Source organism: Marmota monax, unplaced genomic scaffold, assembly GCF_021218885.2.
Source record: "Marmota monax isolate L192 unplaced genomic scaffold, Marmota_monax_Labrador192_F-V1.1 WCK01_AAM20220418_F8-fsc00003, whole genome shotgun sequence".
NCBI lineage: Eukaryota > Metazoa > Chordata > Mammalia > Rodentia > Sciuridae > Marmota > Marmota monax.
The window spans coordinates 19,653,990-19,674,328 of NW_026694084.1; the positions used below are offsets into that span (position 1 = coordinate 19,653,990).

The window sequence follows — 20,339 nt, forward strand, 5'->3', positions numbered from 1 at the left end:
AATGTTAGCTAGCTCTTAAAGTTTTCCAAAGAAAAAAATAATTTTTGCTTTCTAATCAATATATTAATATAATTGTACCTATTTTTATTTCCTAGTAATAATAAACTGTCTACTTGATTAAGAAAATTACTAATTTTATTATAATTCTTATATTCTTCTGAGTAGCAATATTGATGGTACTGAATAGAAAAAAAATGAATAGAGAAGCAAGATGATGTCAGTTTAATCCTTCAAAGTAAATAGAGAAGCAAGATGAAGTCACATTATCAAATGATAAAAATTCATTTTGGGATATGTCTACTAAAGAGAATCAAAGTAACACAGTACAGATTCTAATGGAAATGAACTTCTAAGATATTTTTATATGATTTTCAATTAATTTATATCAAAATGTCTTGATTTTCCTCTTTTAATTGCTCTTAGCATTGAATGATTTTTCATATTCATATCATTGTCTTCATAAGCAATGCCTAATCTTTACACTACATAAACTATAGCGAGTTTAAAGAATATATGATGATGAATTGGAAATGGAATAGATATTTTATACTTCATATACATGCAATAAATTAATGCTTCCAATAATGCATGTATTGATATAAATGAAAAATTTTATTTTTGACACTATATTTTTTCCTAAAGGAATCTGTGCAACTTGCCATTAAGAAACAGAAAAAAAAATGTTTGCTTGACTTCCTAATTTTGTAAAAGGTAGACTTATATTAATTGAGTATAAAATTATCATGTATGATTTAGTTCTACAATTCTTTTTCTCCAAAAAAACAAATTAAGAAGTTAAAGTATGTTTTAATTTTGGAGTTACTTTAACATTAATCACTGTTTCCTTTCCAACATGTGATACCTGCTTTCAATACATTCATATGGGTAACACAATAGATAATTTAGAAAAAAAAGAATAAAATATATAAAACAATAACCAGACAGGTTTACACTTTCCAATCAAATTATCTGTTTTTCTAAAGTATATTTAGCATGTATGACATAAAATCCCATGCAAACATGGAAAATTACTACATGTGATAAATGATTATGTAAATATGTGCACTCATTAACAGAAAGTGGTTACTTCATTTTTCTGTTACCTCAACATCATAAATGATATGTAACAACTAATAGGTATTTACTATTAGTTTACTATCACTTTAATGCAGTCTTTTCTATTTATTCTCATCCCCTTCAATGTTTACTTTGTACTTTTTTTTTAATTCCTGTGCTTCCAAATTATTCCTGTTTTGTCTCTTACTATCTATATTATTCAGCTACTTTGAACTCTCACTTTCTATATCATGGTTCTCTTTTAGCTCATTCTCTAATTAGAATCATTACCAAAAGATATCTTTGTCTGTAACTAAATGGGCACAAGTAAAATAACATCCAATACCTCTATGAGTAACAACTGCAAGCTCTTTAGTTCTTTCTATCTGTTCAGCATTTCTTGGTCTTCTCCTTGTACTTTGTGTATCTGCTTGATGAGAAGCGAGCCCATCCTTGGACGTGTTGGGGTCCAGACCTGAATTTCTGAGATTCGTAACTTGCATTCGCTGTTCCTCGGAAAGTCTATGGATGGTGACAGCTGTAACACTGGATACAGTAACATCTGCAGGTGTGCTAGCAACAGCAATAGCACCAGTGGTAGTCCTGTTATGCTCCTCTAACTCACCAGTGGAGGTAGTGTGGGTCAATGTAGAAGAACCTGTGGGACACAGTAGCACTAGATGCTAACTCTTTCTTTTAAATTTTGTTGTTTTAATTTTCTGATAAGTTTAATAAATTATATTCTTTTCTATTACCTTAAGAATAATCAACACGAAGAGGCAAAACACATACACGCCACTAAAATGTGAAGCACACCAGATCTGTAGGTTTCTTTATATTAATCAACCTATAGATAAATATCACATACAGAATGCAATACATTTTTACTGGAAAGCATAAGGGGGATGAAAGAGTAAACCGTTTATGTGATCCTGAATTAATCTTTTTCTTCTTATTTTTTAATCCGCACAGAATTTTAGAAACAATGCCTGGCAAGTGACAGGTTTTGACAGAATGGTAACTATGTAACCATACTTTACTCAAAAGTATGTTCTGAATATTCTGTAACATATCTCTTCATAACTTCTGGGAAACATATAAAAATTTTCTTTTTTAAGACAAGCAAGTGAAAAAAAAATTAAATCAAAACAAAAATAAAAACCAAATGATGAAAAAATGAGACTGAAATTACAATATGTAAATATCAAATCTTAATTTCATTTGCCAGAAAGCTTCCAACATAGTAAAATGTTCAGTGTCATGAGCTATATAAACTTTAAAATTTATGTCATGAGCTATATAAACTTTAAAATTTAATGCATTTTTAAAAGATTAGTTAATATTTTTACTATTTCAATATAAAATTTTAAATTAGCCAATTTTGAACTAATTAAAATTAAACAAATAATTTACTTTAAAAATGTTTGAAATTATTAGTGAATATGGAACTTGTATTCACACAATATTAGTCTTAAATAATGATTGGTATGTCTAAACATCACATTAGCATTTTCACCATGTGTATATAAGTATCTATATATATATCTATGGATATATATATATATATATATATATATATATATATCCATATACATATTACCCTATGATATAATTATATAAATAATATTACCACATTCTCATCCTTACTAAAGTTTTAGTAAAATTTAAAAACATTTATTGATAATGCCAAATTAGGATCTTCTTTTTCTTTACACTTAAATTTTTAAAAGGTAGTACATGATTCTTATGTAATAAAGAAGTAATCTTATAATAGAAACATGAAACTGAATGAGAATATATTTTAAAAAGCTCTTGACATCTAAAATGCTTAGCAAGATAAAGTATTGAATTTTGGAGCTGCAACTACTAATTAGGAATCATAGTCAGGTGCTGGTTAGAAAACTCCTGAATAATTTTAAAACCAATGAGTGGTATGAGTTTTTACATACTGTTTTCAACATTTCAAAATTCTGTCCACAATATTTAATTAGATAGACAAACATGCACAGAAATACTTTGACCATTCTAAAAGAGGAAAAAAGCAACATCGATTAATATGACTTGAGAATGCTCTGCCTTGTCTCTTTTTTCTCTTGTGCTAAAGGCAGATGACTAGTAGACTAGTAATTCTGCTTTTTGCCTTAAACTCAAAAAGGAAGAAAGGAAGTTAAATATGAGGCTCCTCACTGAGAGGCAAGCAAAAAAATAAAAGCATATCTCTGCTACAAATTCTTTCAGCCTGAATTGTCACATTCTATCGATTTTGATATAAAAATTCAGAAGAATTAAATGATGGTTATACTTTGAGGGAACCAGAGGTAAATGAGGTATGACAATTATTCGATTTTTTAAAAATGTTAATATAATTTAAACATCAATCAGGAAAATCCACTATTAAATATTTATCCAAGTTATTCTGCAAAGATTAGAATCTACTAAATTCATGATGGTTATGCAAATTGGCCTTTGGTGTTTACTAAGATAATATTTAGTAAGGGTTTACTTTAATCACATGGTTAGGAAATAACTACTTACTGTACTTACATGCAGAAACTGATCTCATGTAAACTTTTAATTTGGGATGTCTATATGCTCATTACTATGAAAACTGGTCCATATTGTGTTTCTAGAAATTTATTTGAGCATTCCATTTTTGAAAAAAATGTGAAAGCCAAATGAAAACCTAATATTTTAGTATTTTTATTACTTCATAATTTCCAGGATTTCAGATTTAAAAAGGAAATCACTGAACTATAAACATGTGCTTCTACTTAAAAACTAAACGTATGAGAAATAATAAAATTTGTACTTTGTCTCAAACATAAATATTCATACCTTTAACAAAGAGGTAAACTGAATTACTAGATTCCATCGTGAGTCACTATGACTAATATCAAAAAATTTCTTGGATTTTAGTCAATAATTCTGTGGTAATTTTTGAGAACAGACTTAGGTTGCTTCTCTAATTTGTCACCCAAACCTACAAACAAATTACAAATACCTATATTTATCCCATGAGATAAACAAAGTTCCAGATCAATATGAGAATAATAACTGATGTTTATTAGAGCTTAGATTGGAACCTTGCTAGCAACCCCGATGTTAAAAATCTTCAGGTTTATGTTCATATATGAATACATGACCAGTGTAACTCCATATAATATACAAGCACAAGAATAGGATCCTAATTAGAATGTTATACTCCATGTATGTATAATATGTCGCATTATGTATACCTAAAAAGAACAAATAAAAAAACTTTAACTTTAGAAGTGTGACTTCTACCAACAGTGGTATTGGTTCTGTACTATTCTCCTATACTGAATACAGGACAAGATTTAATGCTAAAATAGAGAATGGAAAACCCATTTCTTTAATAACCATAATCAAACCAAATATGTTCTTCAACCAAGTATTTTACTACCCACTTTTCATAATTTAATATACATCATAATCTTTCATTTGCATACTAGCATGCAAGTTCCTTGAAGCCTAGAGGTTTTTTGTTTGTTTGTTTGTTTTGTATTTGCTATTCAGTGTTGAATTCCTATCATCTACAACACTGTCTGGCCCATAACAGATGTTCAAGAAACACTCATCAAAAGAAAGACTACACGAAAGAATGAATTCAACAATAAAACTAAACTCATATTAGCAATAACAAAAATGATAAACAAATGAAACATGATTACATTCTTTCCACAGCAAAATCACATTTCACATTGACATAAATAAAAAAGCAATTATAAAAACGGGAGAGGAAACTGATATATTTTTTTTTAACTTTCACAAATAGCAGTTTGATAAAGTGTGGAATGTGAAGATTTAGTTGCATAAGTAAGAGTCACTTCAAGATATTTTTACTGTTTTCAAACATGAAATTTTGTCAGTGTGAAATGAGTTTACTAGGATGTTCAAATTTTTGTAAGGTGAAAAGTAGATATGACTTAATGACAGCAGAAAATAGAAGTGCATCTAAATTTAGATAGATATGTTTGGTGCATGTCGTGGAAGTAAAAATAAATAATATTGACTTCCTTTATAAAGCAATAAAATCACCCATCACCATACAATTTTATGACATATGTGTATATAATTTTTATTTGTAATGTAAACCAATTTAGAGTAATGATATTGGTGTCACTTTAAATTGTCAGTGTATGAAACACAGATTTTCGAATCATCAAAATCCATGATTTAACAATACAGATAGACTCAAGACTTTTGCATACATACTGTTTTATGAAGTAATTGTCAATGTTGGGGAAAGTCTTAGAATTATGTATAGAGACAATCCAGCATTAACTTTATATATAACTTATCCAAATGAAGTATGCTTCACAATTATGTAAACATTGTCTTTGATTGACACAGTTAAATGCATAAAAGACACATAAATCAAATTAATGAAAGAAAATGTACATTAAGAAAATTCACTCTTCATTTGAAATTGAATCATGTATACACGATGTAATTTATCACAATTATATTACTCTGTCATTAAATTACTTGAGATATATTTTGAGTAAGATGCTTACAATATAAAATCAGACCTGAAGTAAAAATTTTAAATATTATTTTACAAAACATTTCCCCAAATAACAAAAATAAAATAAAATGATTTACATATATATACATGCTTCTATAAATCAAAATTATATGTCACATTTGGGATTATGACAATGGAAAATGACATGGTATACATGTAAATTAGCAAATTTATTCAAAAATATTGCAGACAATATTAAATTAGGATTTGATTATATATTTTAATGAAAATTTAGTTTTTAAGGCTTTTTTTTATTTTAGCAATTATCTGCATGTGACTAAGAATAAGTCTGAATGTATCATCTAGAAAATGTACAAAATTAAACCTCATATCAGGATTCAATTTGAAATTCCTTTTTTCAATGTTTAAACCTGTAGATTGTTTTCAAATTTTATTCTGTGCTTCTCTGTACTTATTATCTAACTCATCACAGAGGAGCAGAAGAAAAGATGAGATAGTTTAAAACTTACAACTACATAAAAACACATGAAAAATAATTTTATATTCAGAGAAGTTGACTTTATATGTTTATATTTGGCACATTTTGTATCTAAATTGACTATATTCCATTTCTTTTAATTTTGTGCTTTATTTGAAGCATTTGCATGGAAGTTTAACAAAATAATAATATGTAATGACAAAATTCATCAAATATTTAAAATGAAAATAAGCAAAACAAGAGAAGGTTATATATGCAAAACAAAATAACAACAGAATAAAATCCAAATACTGCTAATGCAACAATTCTATTCCAGTCATTATTTAGATATTCTATAAAATTTAGTACATGTAATTTTATTTGTGGTTTGTTTTCTGTCTTTCCTTAACAATACTTAAATCAAACTCATAGAGAAATGTGCCAATATATGAGTACATCTGCAAACTAATATTATGTGTGTAAAGTAAAACAATGCCATGATTCATTACATGTTAAGTATTCATTTTCATTAAGCATGTGGTAGTTGAGAAAATAGCTAAAGTATTTTACATTTTGACATTATTAATTCCAGTATCCTAAAATCAGTATAGTTTGGTATCTAATAATTTAAATTGGTATTTATGTGACTACTTACAATTAACTAAATTAAAATACTGCATTTATATTAAAACTACATTCAATTGAGGTATTTTATCTTATTAAATAAATGTAGCATAAGCTGGCATTTAAACCATGACATGACAATGCAAGAATGGTATAACCTGTGCCCAGGTTTCTGAGATGTTGAAATGTGAAAACAAATTCATGTTAGTGATGAAAAAAAGATCAGTGAAACAAGTAACAGATTTTCTAAGATAATGAATTAAACAAATACTAATTTGAAAATGAAACTGAGAATTTAAATATACATTTTCTGAATTTGTTGTCATGTTAATATTAAAATTGATATTTGTTTATGTCTCTCTCTATATATATTATATATAATATATATATATATATTATATATATATATATATATATATATATATCCATCTAAAATTATAAGCACTGAATGGGAAACCAGCATTGAGTTTTATAAGTGGATTTGTTTTTATTTAAAAATTACAAGTGGTATTACTGATAAAAGTATGAAAAACTATAAATGAATAAATAAAATATTTGCAGTTCACACTGAAATTGATGATAGTAAGATTTTTCAGTAAATTACTAAGAGCACACTTATAATGAGTAAACAAATTATTATAAAACAAAGCTTAAGCATGTTATTTTCTGTTCCAAGTTGTTTTATATGCAATATAAGAACTTCAAAATTCTCAGCTGTTTGAAATTTTGATAAACTCGCATAGCAAGCAAACAATGATAACTTCTTGTAAATGATATATGGAAATATAAAAACTATTACAAAGCCTTAAAATATATTGTGTTGGCAAATCATGACAAAACTGTACACATGTATAAATGTATGAATGATATACTAAATATCATCACAGTTTTGTCATAAAAATGAAAAAGATTAGACATTTCATTTCATAGCACTAAAAACAGAATGAGAGCATGCTAGGGAAAAATCTATTCTAAATAGAGTGTTGTGAGAAGCTCCAAGGTAATCCCCCCCCCCAGCTCCCCATCTAAAGTTACCATGAAATTTACATGTGCAAGTGTGTTAATTGCTATTAATAAAGGTAGAAAAATTTAGTTAAAATACTTGGTCCTCTCATGATCCTTTCTTACTCCATCCAGTTGATTAAAATGAAGCCTAACAATTAGTTTCATCATTTTTTTTTGTAGTTGTAGATGGATAAAATGCCTCTATTTTATTTATTTTTATGTGGTGCTTAAGGATGGAACCTAGTGCCTCACACATGCCAGGGAAGTGCTCTACCACTGAGCTACAGCCCCATCCCAAATTTCAGCATCTTAACACAACTTTTCCTACATTTCAGAAGTCTCCCATGTTTGCAATGGTGGATACCAGGTGCCATTTTTTTAAATTTTAATGTGCACACTCACAAACACATACACCACTTGCAGAAATCCACCAAATGTAAACAAGTCTTTTTTATGTAACTAAGTATGATTAGCTTCCATAAAATCATAATATTGACAATAAAATTTAAAGATCTAGATTTTTAAAAAGTTTCATTGGCATCCTTTTTATATTTTACAAGAAGAGAAAGCAACATAACAACCTACCATGTCTTTCTGCAACCATCAATCAGAATCCTATATTTTTAAACTTCTTTGTTGCAACAGCTTTTATCCCTTAGAGTTGAAGCATATGCCATTGTAGTTTCCCCATATTAAAACAAAATTATATTTATTATTTACTTATTTCCTTCTATACAAAATCTTGTGAAATATTTGTTAGTTTTAATGGAATATTTAAGGGCATTATTAAGAAAAAGGCATACTCTACATATTTTATTCCAAGATGTTATATCAGGAACATCTTCACTTGCATATCCTTGCTGTCAGTAATAATGAATATCTAGTCATACTATTTTGAAAGCACAGCCAATGTCCTTTATATGTTTATCTTCCACTTTATCTTGAGTATTAACAAACATGTGAAGGAAGAATAAATGAGTACAAGTTATTAAATGTACTTTGGTTTTCCTTCTCCCCAAACGAAATATTTTATAGATAAGCAATAACTATTGAGTGCTAAATATAAACATAAGTAAGAAATTGACCTGGAATATATTCAAACACTATATGAACATATAATTCCAATATAATTAAATTTTATATTGCACGCACTAGAACTGAGGTATGAAAAAGAATGGTAAGAAGTATCCAAGAACATGTAAATTATTCTTTTCTTGGTGTTTTCTCTAATGATGGTAGCATTTCCCTTTCTTTCACTCCCCAGAATACTTTTCAAAAAAATATTCATTTATAATAATGTATTTTTTTGTTGAAGGAGAAGAGAAAGATAAAAGGTAAAGGTGATGGTAGGATTATCTTTTGTACCATTAATGATCAAAAGAAGTGGTTTTTTTCTTCAACCTCAGCCCATCAGGTCTCTAGGTCCTCCTTACCTTGATTATCTTTACCTATTCCTATTCATCTTTTGTTTGCTTCCATATTGGATTTCTGTGTTGGGGAAGGAGTTTCATAATTTTGCATAAACTGTAAATGTTTATTTTCTAAATGCCTAAAATATGTGTGACTGGTTCTATATCCGTGATATGATGTAAAGGCAAACAATAAGTTTTCACTACCCTGACATTTTTCTCTTTGTGTACCCAGATGCTACCAAAAAAGGTGCTAAAAAAGATGATTTTTTAGTATTATGTATTGCTCTTCCCAAAATTATTATTACTATTATTTGTTACAGGAATTGAACCCAGGGGCACTTAACCACTGACCCACATCCCCAATCATTTTTTATATTTTACTTTGAGACAGGATCTCTCTAAGATGCTTAGGGCCTCACTAATTTGCCGACACTGGCTTTAACCTCATTATCCTCCAGCCTCAGCCTCCAGAGCTGCTGGGATTATAGGCAGCTATAATCCCCACACCTAGCTCCAAATTATATAAGAAGAAAAATAAGATTCTGATTGATGAAGCACACATACTAGAGTATTTTCTTAGGTATCCAGCCTGGATTAGTTTATTATAAATTTATTCTCTTCTCATAAGAAATATTATGGGCTATTTAGGAAACACCTATTTGGGGGAAGAGTGTGACTCCTGCTATGAGAACATTTAGGGATGCTCATTAAGGCATTCATTATAAATTGATATCTGATCCCATGTGATTATCATATGATTGAAAGAAATAGATTCATTATTAACAAGTGGGGTGTAAGAGAGTTTTAGTTGACTACGAATGGGCTAACACTCTTGAGGAAAGACTATTATGGTATTGACTGTAGAAGGGTTGCTGAGCAACTGGTGAGATTCTGCCTAAATATGCTGCAGTAAAACAGCCTAATAAAAAATTCAAGCCCAAAAGTCTTATTTTTCTGTACCATATACTCTATAGAAGTATTTTTATTTTATAGCAGCAAATTAATTAGTAGCAGGAGGGATTGGCCTGAAATAAATACCAACTAACTTTGGCTTAGAAAAATAGACTGTTGGAGTGAAAAAAAAAATAATAACTTTCAGACATGGTAAGAAACAAAAGTCTATTATTAAAAGTTATCATTAAACTGAAAGGGAAATCTATATGTATGAGGTATATTGAATTATTAATATAATTAAAAGTTGTATATTTACTACATATTTGTCCATATTTAGAGGAAATCATTCATATTTTTTCACATAATTATTGTGCCAATTTCCTTTTCTCAAATACTACACTTTGAAGACTATACATGTATGAAGACACGAATTGGTGTGAATACACTTTGTATACGAGAAATGAAAAATTATTATTTATATGTGTAATATGAATTGTAATGCATTCTGCTGTCATATATAAAAATTAATTAATTAAAAATTGTTTTAATATCATCAATAAATTATTATCAACACTATGAAATTGATGGTTGAAATTTACATTGAATTGCATTGCTTGAAACAGATTTGGTGTGTGTGTGGTTCAGTTCTTTATTTTGATTATGGCAAGAAATGATGTTAAAATCTGACCCAGAAGGATCTCAGAAATTATCTATTTTAACATTTGACATCTGCCCAACTCTCTTTTACTCTTTCTACTTAAGGAGTAGAGAATTTTATCCTCACAGTGATGTAAATCAGAAGGTTACTTAAGGGTTCTTTCACTCAAAGTTTCCCTGGAGATGAGACAGATAAATTTGTATATTAATTACAATGAAATTTCACATCATTTAGGACAGAATTTTCTTGGAAAGACAGAAAAAAATGAATGACAAGATTCTGAAAATTACTGATGCTTTTATATCTTTGTAAATATTGAAAAAAATCATTTTGCACTTATTGCAGAGAATGCAAAAGTTGATAATTTAGTGAATATTTCTATATGCTTTCCACAGCAAGGAGGATGAGGATTGTTTTTTTCTGTTTCAAAAGCATTTGAAATATTTTAATAGTTAAACAGTACATTTCATTTTCTCTCTCCCTCTTCCCTGTTATTTCAAAAACATGAATTAATTCACTAGTATATATTGCTACAATGTATCCACTACTGTTTACCTTTTTTTTTTTTTTTACAAATAAACAAGCTAACAACTTTTCTTTAAAATCAGAAGATTATGATAAATTCAACAGAGGGACACACAGAGAAGTAGGAAAACAGCTGGAAAAAGCTCACTCAAACCAGGAAAGCTTTCTAGGTGAAGAGACATTGGTGTTGAGCTTAAAGAATGAGTAGCCTTTGCATCCTATGTGAGTAATAAAAGAATATTCTAGTCAGAGATAAGGGCTTAAAAAATGCAGAATTGGAAAAGGCAAAACACTTTCAGGGAATTGAAAATTATCTGCCATGGCAGGCACAGAGAGAGGCAAACTGATAACAGGCACTAAGCCTTAAAGAGTCAAGACATTTCAACTTTCCTTGGAAAGATGAGGCATCACAGAAGAATATGATGTTGTATGACAAGACTGGCATTTTAGATTGTTCTTGCTATAATGTGGACAAGAGATACATGAACTAAAGGCAGGATAAACATTTAGCTGATAAAATGACAACTTTGAAATTGGGTAACTAGATTTAGCAAATAAAAACAGAACACTCAGTTAAATTTGAATGTTAGCTAAACAACAACCTTGTTTTTGTTTTGCTTTTCTTATAGGTATATCTTATGTAAATATAGATATATCCATAATGTATCCTAGGATAGTTTTAAATTAAAAAAATTATGCATTATTTTTCTGAAATTCAAATTCAACTGAGCTTATTGGACAATCTGGAAACCATACCTTGAAAGTAATTCTTACAAACTCATAAAAAATAAGTAAAACCTGGTAGCAAATACTGAGTCTTTTGTTGTAAATGTGCTTTGACTAATCTGTGAATGACAGAGAGTAGGAGTGATGACACTACAAGGACATCTAGACAAAATTCATAAAAGCATCTTTTTGCTAAATAAAATATAAAAATAATGCAAGTTGAATTAACTGGTATAAGACCTTTTAACATTATACATATTTAAATCCTTCATTCTTTTTGTATTGAAAACATCTAATGATGTACAGTTCTATTTATTATAAATATGCATGTTCTCTATTTGAGAAAAAAATACCTATTGAATATGAAATCCATAGATGACTTGCATGAAAAAATGCCAGCTTTCTTAACAATTCAATCCATAGGAACTTGAAGCTATATCCAGAAATAATAATAATCTTTGAATTGGATAATAATAATAATAATAATCTTTGAATTGGATCCAGGCACTATAAATGGTAATAAATATTCAATATAGTTAGTCAATCTTAAATTATGAAGTAAGAGTTTTTGACCTGTTAGTTTTTCAAGATGATAGAAAATACAAAATGGGGCCAGGCATGGTGGCACACACTTGTAATCCCCAAAACTTGGGCAGTTGAGGCAGAAGGATCACAAGTTTGATGCCAGTCTCAGAAATTTAGTAAGGCCCTGAGAAACTTAGACTTTGTGTCAAAATGAAAAATTAAAAAGGCTGGGATATAGCTCAATGGTAAAGCACCTCTGGGATCAATCTCCAGTAACAACAATGAAAAACAACAAAAAATGGAAAGCAGAAAATTTGATTTTCTCTCTCTCTCTCTCTCTCTCTCTCTCTCTCTCTCTCTCTCTCTCCCTCTCCCTCTCAATACAGATAAAGACTCTATAATATGTATATTATCTATAAATCTCTCATATATGAGACTATACATCTATATGTACATACCTATCTATATCTACATAAAGAGAGATCATATATATATAAAGAAATGTCTGCATTCTAAAAAGAATATTTGAGTATTTGATCAAGATCATATGTATTTTATTTGCTTTGACTTTTTCATGAAAAATATTAAACTAAAAGAAATCTTCTTAATCATCTAAATTATTAAATATCCAAAGGTTTATATCTACATAGATGATTTTGGTATATTTCAATTAAAAGTAATAATGTGAATAATCCAAGTTTTTTTGGAATTAGACTTTTAAACATTATAAGGGTGATAAAGTCTTGCTTCACTCATCTGTGAGAAGATATTTTTGTATCTTTCTAAATTTCTGAATAGAGGTGATTAAGACAGATTTGGCATTTCAATATATTACTTTAACAACTAGATAGTAGAAGTACTTAAACAAACATGGAATAAAGAGTAACCAGCATTTATTATGTACAAGACACAGTCCTATTTAATTCACACAATCTTCAAAAGCATATATGATCAGAGTAAAACCCATGTTTTCAAAATATACTCTGATTCACATAGCTAGTAAGTGGTTAACCCAGGATATTAACCTAAATTGTGTAATATCAAAAACACAATTCTAACTCATCTGAAGTATACTTCTACTTAGCTTATCCAATATAATATAACATGTAAAACATTTGCATCTGAATCAGCATATTATATATGTTTAGTTTTGATCTTCTTTCCCATCACTCCCATTCTCAACACAGAAATGATTGTTTCAAGGTTCCTTTGCAATTCCTTTGTCTCAAGAGGGATATCCCCAAAAAGCTAGAAAAGAAATCTGCTCTCTAAAAATTCCCTCTGTAGCTTTTGATTCCTGATGTCTAGGACTTCGGGGATCACATGAAGTCAAGAGAGGAGAGGAATAACTTCAATAGATGTAAGTAAGAGTTGTTGACAGGCAATGAGGCTGATATATGCACACCCTCCCTTTATTCCTTTAAGAAAATGGGAAAGTCTAGGAACCTGGATTCTAACCTTCAGTTAAAGGTTGCCTCATTCAGGCCTATCATGGAAAGGTCAGGATCATCTACCTTCACAGGAAATGTGGGTAGTACAATGACTAGAGGTCTTTTTCCCCATTGTTCAGGCTTCTTGATTTCTTGTGCAATACAAAGGTAGAGGAAAGTGCCCAGTGTTTCTTCTTAGACCCCCACCACACAAAGATCTGAATAGAATTTTCCTCCTGTAAAAATATGATGGGAACTCTCAAGTATATCAAAGATAACCAAGTAACATATTCTTATCCATCCACATCTATGGATTGATTACATCTTATATTCTTTAGAGTTGTAAATACATAAAATATACACACCACATTTCAATAGTTTTTTTTTGCTTTTTTGTAAATAATATGCTTGACATATATTATACTTCTATGTTCTTAAACTTCTTTCCTTCAACAATTTGAGTTTTTCCTCTCATAAAACAATTCACAGAATTCTAACTTCACTTATCATTGAAAAATTTCTTCTCAATAGTTATACAACTCACATTATCATTCCTGAGGATTTTTATAATATTGCTAGTTTGGTTTATCTTTCCCCAATTTTGTCATGAACAAAATGTTGGTAAATTTCTGGTTTCTAACTTTTACATACAAGGGCTTCTCCATACCCCAGAAAATGTCAAAGGAGTAATCTTTTTTTTAAAATCATGTATCAATTTTTTTTTGTTGATGGGAAATGGATGCTTTATTATGAGGACCTCTAGCCCATTAGCCCTTAGCAATTATTCCTCACTGATTCAAGTTCTGATAATCATAGCCTGACAATATTGATCATTTTTTTGCAAGTTCCATTATAAATACTTTACATCTAATCATCATAACAATCATGTTGAGTATATACTATTATAATTAACATAGATGAGGGTGAATAACTTGATTTAGGTTTTTCATTACATGTTCATTCAATTATTATTTATTTCCTGGGTCATTTATTCATTCACCCACATATTTATGCAACAAGAATTTATCCAGTGACTACTCTTTGCCAGAAAATAGACAATTCTGAGGTGAATAGTACAATGTGTTTCCTAAGAAAGGTTACATTCAAATGGGAGAGACAAAGAATAGGCAGATTAATACAATAGCAGTTGATAGAAAATAAAGTGACTTTTGAACTGAGAGCTTATATAAAATGAAAGAGCCATCAAATTAAATGAAGGAAAGGAAAGAAGGAAGGAAGGAAGGAAAGAAGGAAAGAAGGCAGGCATGGTATCTGGGACTTTTATTCCAACTGTCAGATTATACAGATTTTACTCTTAATCTTGGTGATATACTGCTTCCTTTTAGCTATCACCTGTGCATTTTACCTTATTTCTTTATAACTATGATCCATAGTCTCTTGTGCTATATGTTTCTATGAAATAATATTTATTTTCAGTGAAGATAGTATATTTTGAGAGGAAAATATTTTAATTTCATATTTTAGGAATAAAAATCAATAGCAATAGCATCACCAATGTTCTTTAGTTCAATTAATACATATGTACTAAGTTTCAACCCTTTGGTAGGTAGTATAACATGCTAGGATTCAAAGGTGAGCAAAGGAGATAATATAAACAAAATGATAAACAAAAGTAACAGAATATAAGGGTATTATGTTGTTATATTAGATTAAATATGGCCACAACTCTTTTTTGTGTGTGTGGGGGGCATGCTAGGGATTGAACCCAGGGATGCTTCACCAGTGAGCTATATCCCTAGCTCTTTTTCAAATTTTTCTTTTATTTTTATTTTGAGACAAAGTCTCACTAAGTTGTTTAGGGCCTCGAAAAATAGCTGAGGCTCACCTTGAAATTCTAATCCTCCTACCTTATCCTCTAGAGTCTCTGGGATCAAAGACATATACCACCATACCTGTCTACTTCTTTGCACCTTTTAATATCAAAAGGCAGAGTTTATTTCTCACCCCCTTGGGTCTGGGCTGTTCTTATGACTTGCTATGACCCAACAAAGTGGGGCAGAAGTGATGCTGTGTGAGTTCTGAATCTTTGCAGTTTCCCACTTTAGCTGTCTTAGAATGTTTCTCAGAGACTGCCATTCAAGAAAGTACATTGAGCCTACTGGAAGATAGGAGGTACAAGAAAAATAACTGAAGTGACCAGTGAATATTACTCTGAGTGAAGCTTCACTGGATCTTCCTCCCTGACAACTCTCCAGCTAAGTGGAGCTACATGTGTGAACACAGAAGCCTCCTGGCAATCAAGAGAATTGTGAATAATAAAGCCTTGCTATTTTAAGCCTCTAAGACTTTGGGTGGCTTTTACAAACCATAGTTAACTGATATAACAAGTGAAATGCCAGACTTTTAGGAGTACATAACAGAGGCATGAAGTTGGTCTCAAGGGTGAACTTAATAGAAAGGCTTTCTGGAGAATGTGATGTTTAGACTGAACCCAAAAAGATTAATTGGGATTTCCAAGATGAAGAGAAAGGAAAGAAATAGTCCACAGAGAGTATTCTTTATGTTTAAAAGACCTGATGCAAGTCACATTTTATTTCTTTCTAGGAATTACGGCCCTCTTAGTATGGAAAAGAGAGCACAGATGGCAAGTACGGAAATCACAAGAACTCAGGCTGAATGCTTATGTAGAGGATGCTTTATGATAATAAGCTACAACAGATTATGATACAAGCCTTGAGAAGATATTTGAATTTTGTTATAAAAGCCAAAAGCCAACACACTTCTTCAGCTCCACTCTACTTAGCAATACATTCCCTCTCCTTTCTTCTTAGAATCAAATGATATGATTCTCTTTCCACTGATGAAAACATAAAAAGCATTCCTGATATTAAAAAGCAAAATTTCACTTATTCCTAAATGTTGTTATCTGTGGTCATCTCTAAGTAAGATTTTAAAATGACTTTTTAACTCATAAGAATTATCTGTCTATATTCATTTCCTCAAGATGTATTTTTTTTAATTTCCACTGCTGTCCTTGCAATAACTTACTTTATCATTTCTTTTTGAATGGTGGGTAGAATTATTTGATGAATTAAAAATATGAATTACTCGTAAAAATAAAGTTCACAGAAAGTTTGATTAAGGTATTTTTAAAAGTATGAAATTCATGCTGTAGAATTTCAATCACTGTCTAGAAGATTGCATAGGATTTTGGGGGACATCAGGAAATCTCAGAGCCCCCAGTCATGCCATATGGTCAACTACAGTCTATCTGCAAAAAGGCTCAGCTGGCATATATCTTTATGTGCAATTATATTTCAAAATATGTTAACCAAAATTTAATTTTTCTTTCAGAAAGATGATTTCTGGTATAAAATGTTACTGCATCTGAGCAATTCTGGCTTTCCTGATAGAGAGTAAATACTTGGATATATAGATAAATAATTTCTAGAACTTAGTTGAGATGAAACAATATGGTACGTGTTGAAACTGAAAAAAGAATTCCAGTTTAGTCAGTAAAATAAACTGAGATTTTCTGTGTACAGAAACAAAATATTAGATACATACAAAATACTGTTATATGATCATAAAATTGTGTACAGAAATATTATATGATGCATTTCCTGTGCTGGCCCAGTAAAAGGATCTGTAGCAATTAAAACCTATATATAATGCTAATACACATACTTTTTATTTTTGAAAAATATGATTATTTACAATTTTTAGCACCACCTTACAGATGAGCTATATTTCCCAGGATAAATAACATTTGCTTGAAATTAGTTCTGGTTCAGTACTGGTTATGCTGAAACTAGGAATAAAACTGTTGGCAATTTGCTTTAGTTTCCTCATTTATAACAAGTTTGGGCAGAATTAGTAATCAAAATCACCAAAACTTTTATCATGAAGTTCAATTTTCATTATATTTCCTTATAAAATATTTTTTTGAAATTTTCTACCTTATAAATAAGCTGCATCAACTTTGCAGTAAGAAACACATGCCAATTTAAAAAAAAAAAAAACAGTACTGGCACCTCTTAAGCAGCCCTTCTACTCACCATTAAGTAAATAATACATCATTGCATTAATTTAGTTATAGTGCCAAATGAGGAAAATTGTTACTTTAGTTAGCAGGAGAAAGTCTGTAATGGGAAATATTATTTAAGCAATTTTAAAATAGTGGAATAAAAAGTGGACCATCATTATTTTTCCAGGGAATCCCAGAAAGGAATCACTGGGTTAGAAGATATTTAAGGTCCGTTCCAGTTCAATAAATCTATGAGGATACAGAATTCAATCTAATTGTGTAATTCATTTATTTTAATAAGTTGCCTGCCTGCCTGCCTCCCTTCCTTACATTTTTCTATCTTAATTTCTTCTTCTCCTTCTCTCCACTTCCTCCCTACCCCTGTTCTTCTCTTTCTTTCCTTCTACAAACTATATTGACAATTTAATACATTTCAGGAATTCCACTGGGTAAAAATGATCAAATGAAAGCAAGAGATAACAAGGAAGAAAAAATAAAAAGCACTGTAATTTCAAGAATGTGAGTTAATGAAAGCATAAATATAAAAGGTGATGGTAGTAAATGTCTGGATTGTTGAGGGATCCAATTCACACTAGCTTTCCTTTCTGAGAAGGAGATATCTGTGATGACAACAGAGAATGCTAAAAATTTACTCATTTGAGAGTGAACAGGAAATACAAAGAACCTAAGGCAAAATAGAACATGGTATGCCCAAGAAGGCAATAATAACAAAATGTTAAATATTAGGAAATCTAGGGCTTTATGCCATTGTCAGAAGTTAGGACTATATTTACTAATTTATTCTAAGTCAGTGGTGAAGAAGGAAGATATTATTCAAGTGTAAGACAAATAATTTTGCTATTAATGGATAACATATCTGTTTGTCTCTGTGTATGTATATGTTACTGTATTGTGTGTGTAGCTGTATGGGTGTACATAAGGAGTTCATGATAGCAGTTGTTTGTTGGAAATAGGAGAAATACATGACACAGTGACATGTAAAATAACATAAGCTGACCCTTGTGCTGTGAGAGCATCCCAAAGAAGAAAAAGCTTGAAAATTACTATTATGGAGCTTCTGCACCACAAGGCACATTTGCAAAGGTCAAAAAGTAAATATATCAGACCAGAGATTCTACACTAAGCACCAAGATCAGGGTGCATGCAGAATGAGGAACTGCCTGGGAAGATATGGAAAGTGTAATGACTACTGAGCTTTTAAAAATACCCAAATGGCTAATCAAAACCAATGTTCTAAATAAATAACAGACAAAGTGAAGGGAATACTAAAAGCAGAGAAGCACAATCCCTGAAAGAAACAGATGCTGCAAGCAGCAGGGAAAAGCCAGTGTAACTTCACAAATGTGACTATGAATAATGCTTTTCTGTGACCCTTAGCCTATCATATATGCTGGAAAAGTGTATCCAAAATAATCATAAAATTTAATCTGTGAAGTCCTAAAAAGAAAGGATGCAAAGACTAAAATGGGATATGAAAATAAAATGAGATCATGGCATTGTACAGAATGGCATGATTTGTATTAATACTTGAATAAAGAAAATAAGTTGATATATCTGATGGGAAACGTAGTTTTGGGTGATTCATTTAAAAAATATTTATTGAGACTACTATGTACTAAGCCCTACTATGCTGAGGAAAAGTCATGTAACATCTTCCTTTCAAGGAACTCGGGGTGGGAGGTAGAGAAAATAAATCAATAAATTAACAAAGAAAGTGAAAATCCCAATTGATATTTATTTTTTGGCTTTAGGTGGTTACAATATCTTTATTTTATTTTTACATGGTGCTAAGGATCCAACTCAGTGCCTCACACATGCTGGGTGAGCATTCTACTACTTGAGCCACAACCCCAGCCCCCAATTGAAGAAAAAATTTAAAGTAGCATAACAGATCTGGTACCTAGTCAATGAAGGCCAGATGGCCACTTAGAGGAGATTTGTGTGTGTGTATGTGTGTGTATACATGTATATATACACATATCTATGTACATAAATATATACACATGTGTATATATAATTACATACATATGAATATATATATATAAACATATGGATATATAGATATAGATATATGCCAACCATGTGAGGTTCACTGGAAAAGAATTCAATAAAGATAGTCTATGTTGCTGAGACACAGGAGAGGAGAAGTGTAGGGGTGAGTTTGGTGATACATATAGGAGTTAATCATGCAGTAGCAAATAGTCAGGTGTATATTAAATATGCTAGGAATTTGTGGTGAGGGTTTTGAGTTTGACTTTGCTTGTATTTAAAAAAAAATCACCCTAATATTCTGTGGAAGATGGCTTATAGACAAGCAATAAAATCAGATGACAGACCTAATATGCCAACTCTAATGAAGTAATAAAAGATAGAGATAATATTTAACTAAGAAATTTTAGTGAATAGGAAATTTGGGTTGACTCAAGAGGCAAATCAATAATCACAAGATGGTTAAAACTAATATTACTTAAGTTACATTGAATTTTATTATATTTCTTCCAAATATCA

At 30.2% G+C, this 20,339-nt stretch overlaps 1 protein-coding gene across 7 annotated transcripts in view; it reads right to left on the minus strand.

The window, feature by feature from the left end:
- Csmd3 (CUB and Sushi multiple domains 3) overlaps positions 1-20,339 on the minus strand; it is a 1,151,628-nt gene that overhangs the window by 742,015 nt on the left and 389,274 nt on the right. For 4 of the 7 annotated variants that reach the window (XM_058585683.1, XM_046464909.2, XM_058585686.1 and 1 more), the window contains one exon: positions 1,403-1,714. The exons of the other annotated variants lie outside the window; for them this stretch is intronic. In XM_058585683.1, coding sequence (XP_058441666.1) covers positions 1,403-1,714 — 312 coding nt within the window. The remainder of the gene's footprint in view (positions 1-1,402; positions 1,715-20,339) is intronic. 7 annotated transcript variants of the gene reach the window in all.